This window comes from Xenopus laevis, chromosome 5S (genome assembly GCF_017654675.1).
Source record: "Xenopus laevis strain J_2021 chromosome 5S, Xenopus_laevis_v10.1, whole genome shotgun sequence".
In the NCBI taxonomy this organism is placed as follows: Eukaryota; Metazoa; Chordata; class Amphibia; order Anura; family Pipidae; genus Xenopus; species Xenopus laevis.
Genome location: NC_054380.1, coordinates 57076764 through 57097301, shown reverse-complemented (window position 1 = coordinate 57097301; position 20538 = coordinate 57076764). Strand labels below are relative to the sequence as shown.

The 20538-nt window shown below is 40.4% G+C and overlaps 1 protein-coding gene across 2 annotated transcripts; it reads left to right on the top strand.

The window, feature by feature from the left end:
- The first annotated feature begins 1 nt into the window (after position 1).
- On the top strand, positions 2-19943 carry arsa.1.S (arylsulfatase A, gene 1 S homeolog). 2 transcript variants are annotated; one of them, XM_018264484.2, is made up of 10 exons: positions 2-136; positions 3380-3515; positions 3598-4024; positions 5770-6010; positions 7006-7224; positions 13299-13468; positions 14611-14735; positions 15159-15286; positions 18327-18429; positions 19130-19943. In XM_018264484.2, exons 3-10 carry the CDS (start codon positions 3807-3809, stop codon positions 19447-19449), a joined length of 1524 nt encoding a protein of 507 aa, XP_018119973.1. In that variant the 5' UTR covers positions 2-136; positions 3380-3515; positions 3598-3806; the 3' UTR covers positions 19450-19943. The 2 variants fall into 2 exon arrangements, with proteins under 2 accessions (XP_018119973.1, NP_001087428.1); NM_001093959.1 differs by lacking the exon at positions 3380-3515 and having other exon boundaries at positions 81-136.
- Positions 19944-20538: the final 595 nt, after the last annotated feature.

The following is a 20538-nucleotide window of genomic DNA, read 5'->3' as shown; positions in this document are numbered from 1 at the left end:
GAGGGACGCGGTCTCTCCTAGTTGCTCTCTAGAGCCTAAATAAACTACAAGTCCCAGGTCTCCCTTGGTGAGGGAGCGATCTAATTTGCTCGAAAGCATTATAGGCGCTGGGATAATCACGAGTGTAGTGTCACGGGTAAGTCGTACGCTTAGCTGCTTTCTTTTATAAACGTGAACTAAGAGGAATTTAATAATTGCAGAGCTGGGTTCATAGTGCAAAAAACAGGTGCAATCTGCAATGTGTTTGGAACTTTGTCTCCTTATTTACCCTTAGAAGAACTGCTCAGGTCTCTGCTCTACAATTATGCATGTCCATCTTCCTGTCTTACAACTTGCATGTCATTCAGATTCTCACGTTATTGAGCATTAGTGGACGGAGAATGCAACAAAAACCTATACTTACTATATGCCTGTGGCAGTGCCAGGCTTGATACGGAAGCACCCATGGCAAAGGGCACCCATCTACCACTAGGGTTACCACCTGGCTGGTATTTTACTGGCCTGGCTGGTAAAAATGATGGCTGATCCCAATGTATGGAAAAAAGATAAATATATAGGAAGGCCGGTATTTTCTTCCAGAAAAGATGGCAACCTTATCTACTAACGCCCACACCCCACGTTTCTGTGCTCACCCCCCAGTTGTGCATGTACGTCAGGGGTGCAAGTGGCATAATTGCAGCCCCCCAACAGCGGCGTAACTCCGGCCCAGGCCCCCCTGCAGAAAATTTATGAAGGGGCCCGGCCCTGACTGAGGGAGCAGCTTCCGCCATCTCTCCCCTCGTGAAAAATCATTGAAGGGGCCTGGTGGGAAGGGAGCAGCTTCCGCCGGCTCTACCCCCCCCCCTCCCCGGTGAAAAACCTTTGAAGGGGCCGGGCCAAAATAGAGCAGCTTCCGACATCTCAAATCCCTCCCCCGACAAAAAAATCGCTGAAGGGGCCGGGCGTGAAGGGAGCAGCTTCTGCCGGCTCTACGCCCCGGTGAAAAATCGTTAATGGGGCCGGGCCCGACTGCAGGGAGCAGCTTCCCTGGCTCTCACCTCCCACCTGTTTAAGTGCATTCGCGCATGACCCCAAGCTATAGAGGAAGGTGACCCCAAGGTCTGGGGCCCCATTTTCCCCGGGCCCCCCCTGCGACCGAGGGGTCTGCTTCCTTTATATTTACTGCCCCCCAACATTGTACCCTAGGCATGTGCTTCTTCTGCCTAGCCCTAGTTCCAGCCCTGGTCTGGGGCATTGCACACTGTACCTAGAAGCAGATTTCCTGTCTGGGAATAGATGAAGAGTGAAGCCAAACCCCAGACACAAGTGTTTTTTGAAGAACGTTTAAGAGGTATGCTTTTGTGCTGGAGCTTTTAGCAAGTAAGGGAATGCCAACAACAGGCCACAAGGGATCCCTGTACTACTGTCCACCTGCCACCCGCCACTGCACTTCCATTTGTGTTCCTTGTATGTGTGTCTTTTTGCTGATAAAAAAGGTTTTCTTACTGTATGCATCTGATGAACTGGGATCTAAACCTAAACCACTGAATTGCTCTAAATTTACTCAATGTGGTCCTCTAAACACTTTTGCAATTTCCATAAATTTTCTCTTTTTAGAGTTCCTTGCCAGTTTTAGTTTTGTATTAGATTAGATCTCCCTTAAAGTGGACCGGTCACCTACACATAAAAAGCTGTGTAATCAAAGTCCTTTCCAAATTAAACATGGAACACAAAGTCTTTTTTTTCATTAAAACATCCATACTTGTTATAAAAGTGTTTAAATATCTGAGCTGTCAATCCTATATTGCTTGCCCCGCCTCTATACCTGAGGCATAGAGGTAGAGCAGTCGATTACTTTCACTTTCCATTTAGCAATTCCTACATGTCACTGCACTTCTCACATTGCCCCTTCCCTCCACAGGCTCTGTAATTGTGTAGGGGCATTGCACATGGGCATTAGGTCCCCCATCCTGGTGCATACACAAGATTTTTGGGTGATACACAATTTGTCTTAATAACAGTGTTCACAAAGTGTGTGCTGTGATTATGTAATTACAATACTGAAGGTGTAACAATCTCATTATCAGAACCTTGCGTGATGATGAGTACACTCGGTTTCACAGGAAAACCCTGTGGTCTCCAGTGTTCATTGACCCCCTTTTGGGGCCCTGGGCTTTCTGCTGCGGAAAACCAACAAGGAAGTGCAGATCTATAGCAAATAGTCAGAAAACGAGGTACCGGCAAGGATTTAGAATAAACGTAGTCAAACAGGCGAAGAATCAGAGGCAGACGGCAGGAATTGTAAACGAGAGTCAGGCAGAAGTAAAAAAAAACAGATAAACAGATAGAAGAATAGGCTTGAGCAGGAACAGTAAACTGAAGCTAGCTTGGTCAAAATGGAGGACTGGAGCTTTAAAGGCACTTTGGCACCAAATTCAAATCCGGCGCTGTATCCATGACGTCACGACGCACGGTGCCGTGACCCTCGGCGTCAAACCATGTGGGAAGAGCACGCCTGCGCACAGGAATCCAGGCAGAGAGGCGCCTGGAGGTAAGAGAGCGCTGAACTTTCCCGGCGCGTCTTACAGAAGGAAGAAAAATGTAAATAATAAATATAGTGTAAGTAAAGTTTATTTTGCTCAACTAACATGATAGAAAAAAAATGGAAATATTTCTTAGGGTGACAGGTCCCCTTTAAGCAAATCCTCATACCATTTTTTTTTTTTAAATAATTTATATGTTAGAGTCACTGCCTGATGGACAAGCTTTTCTCATTAGAGTAGCCTGTTGTGAAGAGCTGTGTTCTTCATTGTGAAGCAGAGTATAACACAGAGAAAAAACAAGCTAGCTTTGTGCAAAGTGTGTGCCAAAAAATTGTAAAATTGTCAGGAGACACTCAGAGCCAATGACATGAAACCTTATTTTCTTCAAAAACAAAACATTTGCAGAATTGCCCAGTGTGAGGCTAAATACTGCAGTGAACAATGGTTTCCCAATCTCCTTTTCAGATTTTCAAAACTATTATTGGTTTAAAATTATGTATGACTCTCATTTTTTAGGAAAACTTTTCACTATACTAAAGGCTATAATGGAGACATCCTCTAAACAGCATGCATGCTATATATTTTTGGGACATGATCCATATAAACCAGTCCCTGGTATATCTACACAAACATCAAATAAATCACAGTCGGTTGTCTGCTGCACTCCATATCACAAATCATGATCTCACTGAGCCTTCTTGTCACTGTTTCTCTTGTAAAATATTTATCCTTATCTTGATATGGAGTGACTGAATGTAAATATAACTTGAACTCTAAAAGGGTAATATTTGTTCTGTAAATACTCAATCATTAATTTAAAGATTGAGGTGTTAGATTTAATGTGTATCTTTTTCCAGTCTAGGAAGTTTTCCTGTTTATCCTGTAGCTCTGTCATACTTGTATGCCAATACTTGCCTAGATGCTGAGAGTTGTGGATCAGTAATGGTGAGCCAATGTTTCAGCAACAGCTATGGATTGTAACTGCTGACAATCGTTAGTATCCTGGAATTGTATATCACACTATATATGTGCTGATGTCTATACTTTGTTTATACTTTCTTCCTTTTTGTTTCAGTAATGCTCTGAACTCTGTTGCACTTTGAGCTCTATATAACAAAGGGATTGGCTTCTGTTAAATTAGTGATCAGGCAGTCAAGTTTCTTACTTTGAAGGCCTGGGCAAATGTTGGAGCTCTGCATTGGGAAGAAGACACACACACATTCGCTGTTCTCCTAGGAAACACATTTTTTATGCAAGGATACACTGAAAGAACTTGTCCTAGCCATGGAAGTCTGGTACATCATCTTACTGGGATACATTCTTACAAAAGCGAGAGCTGATTCTCCAAACATTATATTGATCCTTGCAGATGATTTAGGTTATGGTGACTTAGGGTGCTATGGACATCCTTCATCTCTTACCCCTAACCTAGACCAAATGGCAACTCGAGGGCTGAGATTCAGAGACTTCTACTCTACAGGAACTGTGTGCTCCCCATCCAGGTAATTTTAATATATCCGTTCAAATAATATCTCAATAGCTACTTTTACTGCTGGTATTTAGCTTAGTTAGTTGGTAGTTAGTTGGTAGATTAAACATGCCCATTTTCTTCTGTATTATTCCATTTTACAAATGTTTTTCCCACAGCAAACAGTGACACAGCTAATATGTGCACTATGACCCTGCAGTATAATATAAATACACAGGAAAATACAATAGGTACAAGTAAACTGGAGAATAGTCCCTAAATTCTGCTCACATATGGGGGATGTAATATTGGCCACTTAAGCAAAAATCTTTAAAAATTTGTTTGCAATTCATTTGCAATGCGCATAAATGTTTACAAAGTGAACAATTTTGCCTTTGCAAACACTTTGCCCTACAAACAACAGTAGGATTGCAGTTGAGAATTGTATAGTTTGTGATAGTGCGCAGTGTATGTAATAAAAGTTCTTAATGAAAAAGTTATGTTTACTCCAAAAGTTTACACCACATTCAAGCAGGTGTTAAAGGTTCGCAATGCACAATTAAGATTCTCAATGCAATAAAAGCCTAATGACGATAATTACATTGCGACATGCACATTTTTATTTGCAAATTTGTTCTCTTTGCGAATTTTATTACATTTCCCTCATAATGTAGTATTGTCATTCTGGTGGCAAAATTCTTCTATTATGATATTAACCCAAGAGAAATAGAAATCAATGCTGATCTCACCTCTTTTCTGTTTTTAGAGGGTTTCGTGTTTCTTTAAAAGATTATGGGAAAACCACATCATGTTCCTAAATGTAGAACTAAATGGGTCCCTAAAATATCTATAGTCCAGTGTACCTGGTGTAGCAATTCCACCCTTGCAAGTTTTAGTTTAATGCAGAGAGAGGAGGAATGTTTACCTTGATTACCTACTTATAATTTTATCTACTTGGTTACAGAAGAGACCTGACCAAAGTCAGTATGAATAAATTTATAAAAATTCTGTAGAAGAGAAAAGTATCCCGCTTGTAGCAAGTTTTCAAATACAAATGGCCACTTAAAATTTTATTTCTCACCACTTCTAAGAAACAACCATAAAGGGTTAGAAATTGATAGGTTATTAACTGTTCCATTACCTATATTGCACTGCACTTTAGATTAATTAATATTTTAAGCTAGTTGATGATTTCTGAATGAATTGATACATGCACATTATGCTAGAATTAATTATCTTCTATCAAGCACTGTAAGATATTGATTGACTATTTAATTAGACTAACTTTATTTAAATTAATGCACTTAAATCATTACACTTGAACTTTATATACATACTCTAGTTTTAAGATTAATTACCATTTAGATGGGATAGGTAATGGTGTTGCACAGTTAATAACCTATCAATTTCTAAACTTTAAATAATAATTTTATGGTTGTTTCTTATAAGTGGTGAGAAATTAACTATTTCTTAACTAACTATACTTACTATACTATACTAATTAATTTTGTATTTTGAAAACTTGCTACAAGGGGGGTACTTTTCTATTCTATAACTATTAATTTTATTTAAAAAATAACTGTGACATATATCACAACTCCCTCCCGACATGTTTAAATATGTATTTGCATTTTACATTGGTCAAACAGCATGTACAGGATTGTTTTGGCTTTCTGCGCTCTCCAGTGCCTGCAAATATCACAAGCAACATCTACAAGACTATGCAAACATGAGGAAAATAATTAATGTCACCTTCTTAAATTCTTTCGCTTGCTATAGAGCCAGCCTTTTGACGGGCCGCTATCAATCCCGGAATGGGGTTTACCCGGGTGTTTTTTATCCTGGCTCCAGAGGTGGCCTCCCATTAAGTGAGGTTACAATTGCTGAGATGTTGCAGTCTCATGGATACAAGACTGCCATGGTTGGCAAATGGCACCTAGGCTTTGGGCTGAATGGAACGTATTTGCCAACGCAACAGGGATTTCAGCACTTCCTGGGAGTACCCTTTTCACATGATCAGGTAAATTTAAAAGTGTTATTATAATGCACCTCCTACTGTGCTTCTGGCAGAGACTGTTAGGACATGCCCATCCTTATTTGATCCGCAGGTACTGTTAAAAATCTATGAGGAGCTCTGACAATGTGGCCATCAGTTTTCTTATTTTTAGCCTAGAGTGAAAGCTGTGATATATATAATTCATTATTACCTATAAGATTAAGGATATTTTCAGCTATGCTATATGTCTGCTTTAATATTGGGGGTTTCACTAGCACTAGCAGGTTTTATATTGGTAAAAATTTATGAAATTTAGATTTTTCAGCCTAAATTACTATGTTTCCTCTAGACAGATTGTTTTCTGTGCCTCTATATGACATTTAGTGCAATGCTTGTGGACAAGGAGTCAATTTACTGTGCAGGGGGCTTTTCCAATAAGATGCTCTGTATAGTGTGTGTGGATCTCAGAAAAAGTCTCTTATAATAGGACCCACTTAAGGCTAATAAGAATTGGCCTGCTGAAATACACAGGCCGAGAATCAGCCCCCTACACTGGCATGGCCTGCTGTCCTGCCTGCACCTGGTACTATTGTGTTGGCCTGGGTGCAGCAACATGTAGCAGATTTTGAAGCGAAAGTGCAAACTCTTGCTGAAACTCGCAACGTGTGCCTGAATTAAGCTGACACAATTGTTCCAGGTGCAGGCAAGACAGGAGGTCAATGTCAGTGTATATTAGCATATTTCAGCAGGGCGATTTTCACCCCCATGTGACATTAGCCTAATATCCTCTATTGGGTCCTGTTGGCAATGACTTAATACTGTCAGTAAAGTTATATGGAACAGTGCTTTTTTTTTAATCTTTTTGCAATCTTGAACTGGGTTGACCTGCAGTGTATCTCAAATTATTCTGGGCTACTGAAATCTTATCTTAAAATTGTCAGGTTTCTTTCTTGACATTCTTTGTATTGTTGGCAAGTATAGCCTTGTTAATGGCTTCATGTGCTTTTATGCTTCTGCAGGGTCCTTGCCAAAATCTTACTTGTTTTCCTCCAAATATAAGTTGCTATGGGACATGTGACTTAGGAGAAGCTCTACTTCCTTTGTTCCTTGGTGAAAAAATCATTCAGCAACCAGTGGATTTCACAAAACTTGTACCTAAATATCAGAAATTCAGCAAGTCCTTCATCCGTGCAGCTGTGAAAGAGAACAAGCCATTCTTCCTCTACTATGCCTCCCATGTGAGTAACACTTTGCCTCTATAATACTCCCTATGCAGGAACATTTTTTCATGATAATACTTTGCAACATTTTTTTAAGATGCTGGTCAAGATTTTTGAGTTCCTTTACTTCATACCTGAACATAAGTATAGCTTCCACCTTCATACTGTACAAGCCGCCATTTTTCTTTAACCGACTGACCTAACACTTCCCACCTATTGATATACCCTTACAAAAGGTCCTTCTGCCCGATTTGCCTGCTCCCGGAAACATTACCTCTTCTCACATGCAGGCAGAAGAGGCAGAATTCTGTGCGTAATGCAACATCTCATGTTTCACCCTGGAAATCTGTTGCATCTGCCTGCACCAGAGCTGAGGTAATGTTTTTTCAGCTGCAGGCACATTGAGTAGAAGGGCAGCATTGGACAATTGGATTCTAGACCTGCGTTTCCCTGAAGGCTGAGATCTGACTTATCGGGCCCTAGCATAACTGCTAATGACACAAGCAGACTTCTTGTTAATTACACATGCCAATAGTTTTTGCTTCTGCTCTATAAAATCTAATTGCAAACTTTTTTGCCTTCCAATTGTTCTTATTACCTTCTATCTGAAGACAATGTAACGGAATTAAAGGAACCGTAAGACCAAAAAATTAAAGTGTTTTAATGAAATGACCGTATAACATACTAGTGCCCTGCACTGCCGGAACTGGTGTGTTTGCTTCAGAAAGACTACTATAGTTTATATAAACAAGCTGCTGTATAGCCATGGGGGCAGCCATTCAAGCACAGAATACACCGTAGATAACGGGCTCTGTACTATACAATGGAATTCTTCAGAACATATCTGTTATCTGCTGTGTATCCTGTGCCTTTTCTCAAACGTCCCTTGGCAGCACAGGTACCAAAGGGTTAATGTCCTCTTCCCTCTAGGAGGCAGGATGACAGGAAAAAAACTGCAGGGCTGCTCCTCCTCTTCCCGACATTAGCCCATCCCACTTCAGTTTTTTGTCATCCTGCTTCCAAGGAGGTAGGTAATATATTTTTTCCCTTTATTTTTCTAGAAATATCACTTGTATGGGGTATGCTATTGCGCTGCCCTCACTGTTTCTACATGTTTGGTTTTGTGTGCGAGTGTAGCAGGCTTTTACGCTGCTATACTCTTGTGTGTCATGCCTCACTAAACTCAGGAGGGGGAGGCGAGCGCTCTCATAGACACAGCACACATCAGGGCAAGGTATGCGGGGGCGCTACCATATTCCCTATGGAGTGACACGGTCCTCTTTACAACGGCATGCTTCTGCGCTGCTAAAGTAAAAATCATGGGAAGGCATGCTTTCGCGCTGTTATAGGCACAGACAGTAAAGGCATGCTATTGCGCTGCCACAGTCAAGCAAACGGTCGCATTGTTAGACCGACGGTAACAAGAGGAGGTCACGGGGACGTGCGCACGCATTGCGTGATGTTATTGACGCGCCAAGCGGTTTCACGCCTTTCCGTTGTCGCATAGCGCATTGCTGCGCAACAGACAAAGAGGGCTCCGTTTTCAGCTCTACTCTCTGCCGACATTACCCTGACCCTCCTGACTAACAAGGTAATCTTTTTGCTTTACCTCTGGGGCTTTTTGGTTGCAATCTGCTTCTTGCCTAGTGCCTTTACTAACATAGTGCCTTGCCATTATGGAAGGGGAGACTACTTCACTGGGTCCCAGCCAAATGGGGGAACCAATTCAGCTGCCCTCCAAAAAGTCCTCTAGCAAGCGGCCTAAGACCTCCGCCAGTGGCTCCACAAAAAGACCCAGAATAGACTCCTCTCCTCCAGAAAGCAGTCCACCACCACCAGAAATGCCAGACTGGCTCAAGGACTTTCAAAAATCATTTTTGGGGATGACTTCATCCATTGAAAAGCTGGCGACAGCTGCTATGCAAAAGCAAAAACCTTCTAATACTGCTTTACATACTGCTCACCCGAGCACTTCAGAAACATGTCCTGAGTCTTCGGAAGAGGATCCATCCTTAGATCCTAATGATTCTGATTCGGATCAGTTAGACACAGCCTCACAACCTTCAAAAAGGTCGCAAAATGAGGCGGTGGACGCACTGTTGGCTGATATGTTTGTCACTTTAGACTTACAAGAGGAAACAAAGGAGGTTAAAACCCTGGACAAACTTTTTGGCTCTGTTTCTAAGCCACAGAGACAACTGAATCGCTTTCTTCAGGTGCCTACTTTCAAGATGGAATCTCTCAGAGCAGTCATCGCCAATGTAGAACAGGGCGATTATTTCACCTCGATAGATTTAAAGGATGCCTATCTATACATCCCCATCCATCCAAGCTATCAAAGATTTCTTCGGTTTGCACTACCCAACGAACATTTTCAGTTTCAAGCTCTACCCTTCGGTCTGGCCACGGCACCGAGAATTTTCACCAAGGTCATGGGAGGTCTAGTGGCCTACATGAGGGAACAGCATCTAATCATCATTCCGTATCTGGACGATCTCCTTCTCCGGGCTCCATCCAAAGAGATCGCACAACGACACACAGATACTTGCCAATTCATACTGCAGCAACATGGGTGGATAATTCACCCAGCAAAGAGCTCTTTGTCACCAGTCCATAGTTTTTTTGGGAGCACTCTTCGATTCTCAAAGACACAGGGTGTTCCTCACTCAAGAAAAAATTCAAAAGCTTATCAAAGTGACTTTGTCGACCATTCACAAGTCAGATATTTCCATAAGAAATGGAATGCATTAATGACAGCCTCGATAGATCTGGTACCTTACGCACAATTCCACATGAGACTGCTTCAACTGGAACTTCTGCGGAAATGGAACAGATCACCAACAGAACTCGACGCCAAGATTTGTCTGTCGCGAAACACCAAACAGTCCTTGCTTTGGTGGACACAGAAACAAAACCTGGCAGTGGGGCGTGCATGTTCAGTAACAAACTCTCTCATGGTTACCACAGATGCGAGTCTAGTGGGTTGGGGAGGAGTTTTCCAGGACAAGACGGTACAGGGAAAATGGTCATCAGCAGAGGCTCAGCTGCCAATCAACGTCCTCGAACTTCCAACTATCCAACACGCTCTAGTACACTGGACCACGGTTCTTCACGGTTTTCCCATAAAGATACAAACAGACAAGGCGGCACACACAGTCAGACAGTCTGGAAAGAGGCAGCCAAGATACTTACCTGGGCAGAACAAACAGTTCCACAAATTTCAGCCATCTACATTCCAGGCCAGGACAACTGGGAAGCGGACTTTCTCAGTCGGCTGGACCCAGGGGAATGGAAGTTGAACCGTCAGATATTCGTTCAAATTGCCAACAAATGGGGATGGCCCCAAATTGACCTCATGGCATCGACCTTCAATCACCAGCTACCGATGTACTGCACACGGTACCGAGATCGCAGAGCCACAGCAATAGATGCACTGACTATCAACTGGAACTTCGATCTAGTTTATGTGTTTCCGCCACTACCAAGGATTCACAAGGTTCTAAGGAAACTGAAATTACACCATACCACAGCCATTGTAATAGCACCATATTGGCCCAGGAGGGCATGGTTTTCGGACTTGAAGAACATGTCCATAGTCGACCCCTGGAGACTACCACTGTGGCCGGACCTGTTGACCCAGGGTCCATACCAACACCACAATCTCGGCATGCTTGCCCTGACGGCTTGGCTATTGAAACCGCAATATGGTCACAAAAAGGTTTCTCTCACTCAGTAGTGCAGACTCTACTACAAGCCAGAAAGAAATCCACCAAGCGGTCATATCACAGGATCTGGAAGATATTCCTAGATTGGTGCAGCCGCAATCAGTTAAATCATACATCTCTACCTATCTCGGATTTGTTGGATTTTCTACAACAGGGCCTGGACAAGGGTCTTGCCACAAGTTCTCTCAAGGTCCAGGTATCTGCTCTCTCAATTTTACTTCAACAACCTTTAGCTGAACAAAAAGACATAAAGACTTTTCTACAAGCCGCACAACATATACGTCCCCGTTGGCGTGCACCTACACCTCCATGGGACCTCACTCTGGTCTTAAACGCGCTACAAAAGCCGCCATTTGAACCCATGCATTCCATCAGTATAAAAATGTTGTCTCTAAAAGTGGTGTTCCTAGTAGCCATAGCATCCGCAAGGCGGGTCTCAGAACTGGCAGCTCTGTCTTGTTGAACGCCCTTATGTGTGATACACGAGGATAAAGTTGTACTTCGCACTCAACCAGAATTCATACCAAAGGTATAGTATCTGACTACCACATAAATCAGGACATTGTCTTACCGTCGTTGTGCCCGAAGCCCAAAAATTCTAAAGAGAAGGCACTCCACACATTAGATGTTGTAAGGGCAATCAAGTACTACCTGCATAGAACTCAGGATTTCAGAAAATCCGAGGCTCTCTTTGTCCTATTTGGAGCACCTCAGCAAGGTAACAAAGCCAGTTCCGCTTCTATCAGCAGATGGATCCGAGAGACAATTTTACTGGCTTACGCAGAAAAAGGAAAACCAGCCCCTTTCAGAGTGACTGCACACTCTACAAGAGCACTGAGTACATCCTGGGCTCAAGCAAATCAGGCATCCGCAGATCAGATTTGTCGTGCGGCCACATGGTCCTCAGTACACACGTTCACAAAATTTTATAAGTTCAATGTTTATGCCTCATCACAGGCAAGTTTTGGCCGCAAAGTTCTACAAGCGGCAGTTTTGTAAGAGTCTCCACCTACTATAATGGAAGGCTTTATATTCTGTTTTTCGAATTAATCATTTGCTTCTCTTTACTAAAGTCTTTTCTTATTTTCACTGCCCACCCTTCTGCTTTGGGACATAACCCTTTGGTACCTGTGCTGCCAAGGGACGTTTGAGAAAACGATATTTGTGTACTCACCGATAAATCCGTTTCTCTAAGTCCCGAACAGGCAGCACAGGATGTTCCCACACTTTGCTATATTAATTCCTTTTCATCTATGCTTGATAACAATAACTGAAGTGGGATGGGCTAATGTCGGGAAGAGGAGGAGCAGCCCTGCAGTTTTTTTCCTGTCATCCTGCCTCCTAGAGGGAAGAGGACATTAACCCTTTGGTACCTGTGCTGCCTGTTCGGGACTTAGAGAAACGGATTTATCGGTGAGTACACAAATCTCGTTTTCTCCTTCAACTTTGAATGTCTGCCCACATTGCTACACAGCAGCTTGTTTATATAAACTATTGTAGAGTTTCTGAAGGAAACACACCAGTGCAGCACAACAGTATATATTTTCATTACTTTAAAACATTTTTATTTTTTTGGTGTTGTTATTGTTACTTTAAATATGTAGATACATGTATACCTAATTGTTATTTCAGAAGTGAATTTTCACATTATTCAAATGGGAGTGCTAAGGTAACATTGGATAGTGTGTGCGTGTCTGAATAAATGGATAGATAAATAGCTATATATCAACGTTTGGTAATACAGTTACGAGACATGTTATCCAGAATGCACGGGATCTGGGGTTTTATGGATAAGGGATCTTTTCTATCATTTAGATCTCCATAATTTGTATGGAATTAGGATCAAGTACAAGGTAATTTTTAAAAATTACTTGATGAATTATATTATTATAATTGAGTTTATGAGGGATGGCCTTCCTGTAATTTGGAGCTTTCTGGATAATGGGTTTCCAGATAATGAATCCTATACCTGTACTAATATGTCATCACAGCCAAGGTGCAGTAATGAGGACATCCAATAAGACAGTAGAAAGCGGAATGTATTTGTGTGCAATTGTTCCTTTATTAAGGTCAGTCAATTTGCTTTAAAGCAGTATATGCAATTCATTGGTTTTAAAATGAACTTTAATGCAAGCTTATGGCTTTGTAGTTATTTAGAAATGTAATGATAAGCGATTAATCCAAAGAGTTATTAATTTGCCATTTGTGATGATCTGTAGATCCCTAGCCTGTTGGGTGCTTGTTTGCCCTGAAATTTGCCAAGAGCGGAGAGAGTTTCCTAGAGTTCAGAGTTAAATATTTAGCATGAGTACAGGCGTATTCCTTTGCTGTTGCTCCCTACCTATGAATCTCTCATATTTTCCCCAGCATACTCATTACCCACAGTTTGCAAGTGTTCAATACACAGGCCAGTCTATAAGAGGAAGGTTTGGAGATGCACTTCTTGAACTTGATGGATCGGTATATGAGCTGTTAAGCACTGTTTGGGAAAATGGGATTCAAAATAATACGCTTGTCATCTTTACCTCTGATAATGGGTAAGTAAATGAAAACATATTTACTGTTAGATGAAAGTATTGCCAACATGGTTCTCTTGTTGAAAGATACTAAGAGCCCAGGGCTAGCTAATATTGCTGTTTTTTTCTGAGCATGGTATATGTGCTATGGATGTGATTTTTTTATTCATGTCCCAAACAACACTCCATTGATCCCAATAAAAATTGTGGAAAGATTAGCACAGGCCACTGTTCAAAGTAGGGTTGCCACCTTTCAGGGCACGGGGCTTTGATGTAGTCATCGTACATTGGCCAATCGCCACATCAATCTAAGAGATTCCTGCCTGGTTTTCCTAATCTGAAAACCGGGCAGTCTAGGTGAAAACAGGGTGAATGGCAACCTTAGTTCAAAGTGCAGTTTTAGACTTAATTTGTAGGGATGCACCGAATCCAGGATTTGGTTCGGGATTCGGCCTTTTTCAGCAGGATTCGGCCGAATCCTTGTGCCCGGCCGAACCAAATCCGAATTTGCATATGCAAATTAGGGGCTGGGAGGTTTATCGCATGACTTTTTGTCATAAAACCAGGAAGTAAAAATCTTTTCCCCTTCTCAGCCCTAATTTTCATTTGCAAATTAAGATTCGTTTCCATATTCGGCCGAATCTTTCGGGGGTTCAGCCAAATCCAAAATAGTGGATTCGGTGCATCCCTATTAATTTGCCATATTTTTTATGAGCTGCAGTGCAGTTTGACTGTTGCTTGAAGATGTTGGGCAATATACTAAGGGAAAAAGGCAATAACCAGCCATTGTTTTGAAATTTGCAGGTTGTGTCCTGCATTGTGTAACTTCTCGCAGGCCTCTGCACTCCTTTTCGAAGTACAGAGACCGAAGGCATGCTCCGTGTGTCAAGCATTGATTGCATCTAAGAGAAGTGGGCATGAGGAGGCACATTGGCATCCTGCTGTCTACCCCTAACTTGCACTTCATTTACACAGTCAAATTAGGGAGCATTCGGGACACTGTACTCTGCACTGAGCACCAAGTTTTTAATCTTGTTCTCAGTGCATAGGCCAGCAACCCAGGGGGCAGTGTATGAGCCCTGCTATGTCTGGTTTTGAGAAAAGTATGATTAAAGGTGTATTAGAATCCCTACCTATATCACAATGCATTTTCTCATTTCCAGGCCCGAGACAATGCGTATGGAGAGAGGGGGCTGCTCTGGTCTTCTGAAGTGTGGCAAAAGTACAACCTATGAAGGTGGAGTAAGAGAGCCAGCAATAATGTACTGGGAGGGAAAGATAAAACCAGGTAAGAGAAATGGCTTTAAAAATAAGTTTAACACATGAAAAAGGATGACAGAACGAAGGGTTTACCTTAGCACGGTAGTTCTGAGTAGTCATGGGTGAATGTTACCCATTTGGCTTCCCCAAAAATTCGCAAAAAGGCAAACAATTTGTCAAATGCATTTAAGTCTATGGGCGAAAACATTTTATTGACGCACAACAAAGTTCTTTTGATGTGCAACAATTTTTTTCAACCATTGGAGTCTATGGGCATCTTTTTCGCTGCAAAACCTGGTAAAAAATTTCACTCATCACTAGTTCTGAGAATTCTGGGGTGGCCAAATGTTGAAGATTAAGTAGCATATATAGCAAAGCAGAATGAAGCATCATATAGAGAAAGTTTGGAGTGGTCATATAGTGTATTGGCTTTCTGCTTTTTTTTATTTAGGTGTTACTTCAGAGTTGGCCAGCACTCTGGACATTTTGCCCACAATAGCAAGTCTTACAGGAGCCTCACTGCCCAATATTGCGCTTGACGGATATGACTTAAGCAAACTTCTTTTCAATGGACATCCAGTGAGTATGTTTTATATATGTATGTACATATACAGTATATAGTAATGAGAAAATCCAGCACTTACATGATTTTGTGCAATAATTAAAATAATGATTTATTGGAGAGATCGTTGTTTCGATCTACATCCTAGACCTTTATCAAAATACTGGCACCTGCAAAGTCCAAACATTATATACCCCAGTGTGATTTTTTGGCACACACATAGCTGTGCCGTCATGCAAACAAAAACATCTTTTGTGTGTACTTGCCCAACGAGCAAAGTAACGTGATATGATATCATAATCACCAATAAATTAGCACAGTTCTGGCCATCAAAAAATTAATGTTCAAATGTCCCCATAAAGAGATTGGCATATGAGGGTGCCATGGACGAACCCATGGCGGTGCTGGTTTTGGTCTAGGATGTAGACTGAAACATCGATCTCTCCATTAAATCATTATATAAATTATTGCACTAAATGCTGGTTCTGGACTTTCTCATTACTATTGTTCAACTGCAACTCGGGAACACAGGTATCTGAAGATTTGGTGAGTGCTTCTTACTTAATAAATAAAAAATATATATATTTAACACACAATAGCGGTTGTAGGCACAATAATCAATGCAGAATTGAGTTCAGGCACCAGAGCATACCACACCAATGTACAGGTATGGGACCGGTTATCCAGAATGTTCTGGACCTGGGGCTTTCCGGATAACAGATAATTTGGATCTTCATACCTTATGTCTACCAAAATATCATGTAAATATTAAATAATCCCACTAGGCTGGTTTTGTTTCCAGTAAGGATTAATTATATCTTGGTTGCATTACGTACAAGTTACTGTTTTAGTATTACAGAGAAAAAGGAAATCATTTAAAAAAATCTATGTCTATTGAAGACAGCGTTTGCATGATTAGGAGCTTTCTGTATAACGGGTTTCCGGATAACGGATCCCATACCTGTACTGGAAGTGTTTATGTTGATAAAATTAAAGGGGTTGTTCACCTTTGAGATAACCTTTAGCATGATGTAGAGAGTGATATTCTGATACAATTTGCATTTGGTTTAATTTTTTTATAATTTAAGGTTTTTGAGTTATTGAGCTTTTTAATCAGCAACTCTTTAATTTGCATTTTAAGCAAGGATGCAAATTCCCCTAGTAACCATGCATTGATTTAAATAAGAGACTAGAATATAAATAGGAGAGGCCTGAATAGAAAGATGAGGAATACCAAGTAGCAATAACAATACATTTTTATGCCTTACAGAGCATTTTCTTTTCAGAAGGGGTCAGTGACGCCCATTTGAAAGCTGCAAAGAGTCAGAAGAAAAAGGCAAATAACTATAAATCTATAATAAATAATGAAAAACAATGTAAAAGACCATTCTATACCATACTAAATGTTACCTTAAAGCAGACCTGTCACCTACAGATAAAAAGCTGTATAATAAAAGTCCTAATAACAGTGTCTACAAAATGGCTCCTGCGAGCTTGTTGTGATTGTGTAATTCCAAGACTGAAGAAAACAAAATTTAAATATAGTGTAAGTAAAGTTAATTTTTCACAACTAACATGATGGAAAATAATTTGGAATTATTTCTTATGGTGACAGGTTCCCTCTAAAGGTGAACCACCCCTTTACGGTGCATCTCACCCACAAGCATGTTCTTGCATCCAGGAAACAAGCATTCTGACTTTGTACCCCATTATATTCACTTTCTGATTACTATCTCCATCCTGGATACAATCACACTGAAATGCAGCGTGAGAATTGCATTTTGTGTTAATGTGATTTGCACCAGGTCTTTACACTATTTTGCTAATTTTTGAGCCTTTATTTCTTTGTTGTGTATGGTATGCATTTTATCTTATGAAATATTTACTTTTTAGTCTGAACCAGTCTCCATTTTTGCAGTAGTAATATTTTGTTCACCTATCCTATTAAATATTTGCTAAGTCTGTTAGTTAAATCCATCTCACCAGATGTTATATTTCAACTAATCTTCTTCCCTTATAGGAAGTATTTTATTAAGGTATGACATGCTCAATATCTGCAGTTTTGCTTGTGAATTTTATAAATGCATATGCCTTTCATAAATTGTCATTTACAGATTATACACACCACCTAGTGGATACTATTGCAGTAGTTTATTGGGACATAAACCTGACATTTTTTAAACATGATATTAACTTTTTTCACAGCAAGATTAACAACATAACACTGATAGGGATGTTGTTTTCCACTAACGAACCTTCTTTTATTTAAAGGAGAACGAAAACTATGGAGGCATTTTATTGCCAATAGATTAGCTGCATGAGTGCAAGTTAGAATGCTATATTTATTCTGTAGAATGTTTTACTATACCTGAGTAAAAAGCTCTAGAAGCTCTCTGTTTGTTTAGGATAGCAGCTGCCATATTGGCTTGGTGTTACATACCTTCCTGCCTGAGTCTCTCCCTGCTCATTATAGCTTATAGCTCTGGGCTCAGATTACAACAGAGAAGGGGGGGGGAGGAGCAAACTGAGCATGCTCACGACCGGGGCAAGGAAGTTTAAGCTGATGACAGGAAGTCTGATACAGAAGCCCATGTGTACACAATAGAAGGAAAGAAATGCAGTGTTTCTTTTGACAAGGGACTCAGAGCAGCATTACTTTGCGGGTTTACTGGTATATCTAGGTGGACCTTTCTGATAAGGCTTACTTAGTGTTAACCTTTCCTTCTCCTTTAAGCTACTTTAGAGTGCTAAAAGTACTTAAATGAGCCAGTTTTAGAATATACTGTACTTTGGAATACTACATTTTCATCAAGTGATGCACATGCAGCCGTATAGGATATACTGTACAGTGATGTTTATACAAAGAAATAAATAGGCATTTTTAGTCTCTCAATCAATACTTTTTATAAACTATATTGTGTTTATTGTACACAAACATTTTATATACTGTATATAGATAGATAAAAGACAAATTTGTATTTTCCCTTTTCCCTTTCTGGTTATCTCTATATGTTGTAACAGCTAATAATAATAATATATAAATCTTGTTATGCACAGAGTCCACGGAATACATTTCATTACTACCCCTCCTCCATTGACCGCAACAAAGGCATCTTTGCTGTGAGATTAGGGAAATACAAGGCCCACTTCTATACACAAGGTAAGAATAGTGTGCTGTAATCACATAGCTTCATATTTTTTCTTATTAGCTGCTTGATTTTATGTAGATATTGCAATCCTTTTCATATTAGGCTTGTCAGGTCCATCCTTCATCAAAAGGGACAGGGTGGGTACACCAGTGAGGGGCAGAGGGTAAGCCACTGCCAGGGTTATTATTTGCTGGCAACAAAGGGGGCAGTCTTGTGTAGAAGTGAGTGGAGATTGGCGCATCTGGGCTGGGTTTGGCCACAATGGTTAGACTGTATCTAGGGGCATCGCAATGCTTACATGGGACTTTTTCTTAAATAGTTCTCCATTCCCATCTCCCAGGTGACCATTGTGCCTCCAGGTGGAGGGAACTTCTAAGCTAGTAGCATGGGCCAATATGATTAATGATGGTGGCTGTGTATACTGTACTATGTTGTTGTTGCTTATTGAATATGAATTAGAAAAAAGTGAAAAGCACAATGAAAAAAAAGGATTTGAAACATCATGAATTAAATTAAATTCACTTTGCATCTATTATGCACATTGCAAAATACTCTTTTATAAGCATATTTCAGATGTTGCTTATCATTCTAAAAATTAGCTAAAATATAGAATTTGATACTACATACACACCAAATACATTATAATGATATGCTGTTTATTTACCTAATATGGTGGATGTAACTCTTAAGTCTATATTAATTCTTTCAAAGGTGCATTGCACAGTGAGACTACTCCAGATCCAGATTGCCATGTGACTGCACTTCTGAAATCTCATGATCCACCTCTTCTGTTTGATTTGAGTACTGATCCAGCAGAGAACTACAACTTACTAAAGGATGGCATCCCTGTGGATCTTGTGCCTGTACTGAATGAAATTTCGGCTGAACGTGAAAGATTTGAGAAAACTGTAAAATATGCAGATAGCGAGATTAATAAAGGAACGGATCCTTCACTGAGACCCTGCTGTAACCCAGAATGCAGCCCAAAACCTGACTGCTGTCACTGTGAGAAGAAGAGATCTTTCCACTAAGACCATATTGTACGTTTATTTATACTATGTCCTGGTCAAACACTCATAAGTCTGCTGCCATTAATAAGAGCAGAATATAGATACCTCTAACATGCCATCATTCGGTGTCCCTGTAACTGTCATTATGTTACTGTAACTGTCATGCGTAAGCATCAGTTTGCTATAAAAAGTGTGAACAACAGAAATCATTGTTGCTTGTGCTTTGTGATTAGCCTGGTATGTATTGTTATATGGGGAGATTAGTCGCTCGGACGACTTAATCTCCCTGAATCTTCTCGTCTGTCTCTACCCTGAGATAAACTGAGCAGCCTGAGAACACTCCAGAATCCTTTATACTGCCTTATCTCTGAGTTATTCTTTGCCTCTCTGAGTTCTTCTTCTTTTAAATCTTATATTTTCTTCAGTGGTATTGCTCTTGTTATGTTATGTGTAAAATGAACCAGAATTGCACTAATTTACAAAACTTTGAGTGAATAAAGAACTGTTTCTTTAAATTTTGTTTGTTGTTATATCAAAGTTACAAAAGCCCCAGCATTCACCACACTGCTATATAGGATATCTTGTGGGATTAGTAAGAACAGCAATGGAATGTCTGATGGACCTAGTGCTACAGTACATAATGCATTTTAATAGAAGCCCAGTGGTAGCAATATGGCCACTTACAGACTGATAATACTTTTGAAATACACTTTGGCTTCATCAGATTAGTGAGTATGAGAAATTTTGGTTAACTTGAGACAATAAAGCAAGTAGTGAAAATGAACTGTGCCACTTTGTTACTCTTCTGTTACTATATGATCAGTACCATTCTCCTGAGTTCTATTCAGCTACTGCAGAGAACAATTATGTACAGAATAAGGGGCAGATTTATCAAGGGTCGAATTTTGAATTGAAAAAACTTCGAAATTCGATTTCAAAAAGACCAACCAAAATTAAGTCAACGTTTTTTGGGTCGAATCGGCCCATTTTCGATGGAATAGGTCGGTATTCGGCCGAAATAGAATCGTTCGAATCAAAGGGATAACGCATTCGATCGAATTTGATCCAAAGTTTTTTTTGGGGAAAAACATCTACCAATTGACTCCAAAT

Coding starts and splice junctions, on each gene's coding strand:
- arsa.1.S (XM_018264484.2), top strand. CDS start 3,807: ATGGAAGTCTGGTACATCATCTTACTGGGATACATTCTTACAAAAGCG. Junction 7,225..13,298: donor TCCTCTACTATGCCTCCCAT/GTGAGTAACACT, acceptor TATTTTCCCCAG/CATACTCATTACCCACAGTT. Junction 15,287..18,326: donor TTCTTTTCAATGGACATCCA/GTGAGTATGTTT, acceptor TGTTATGCACAG/AGTCCACGGAATACATTTCA.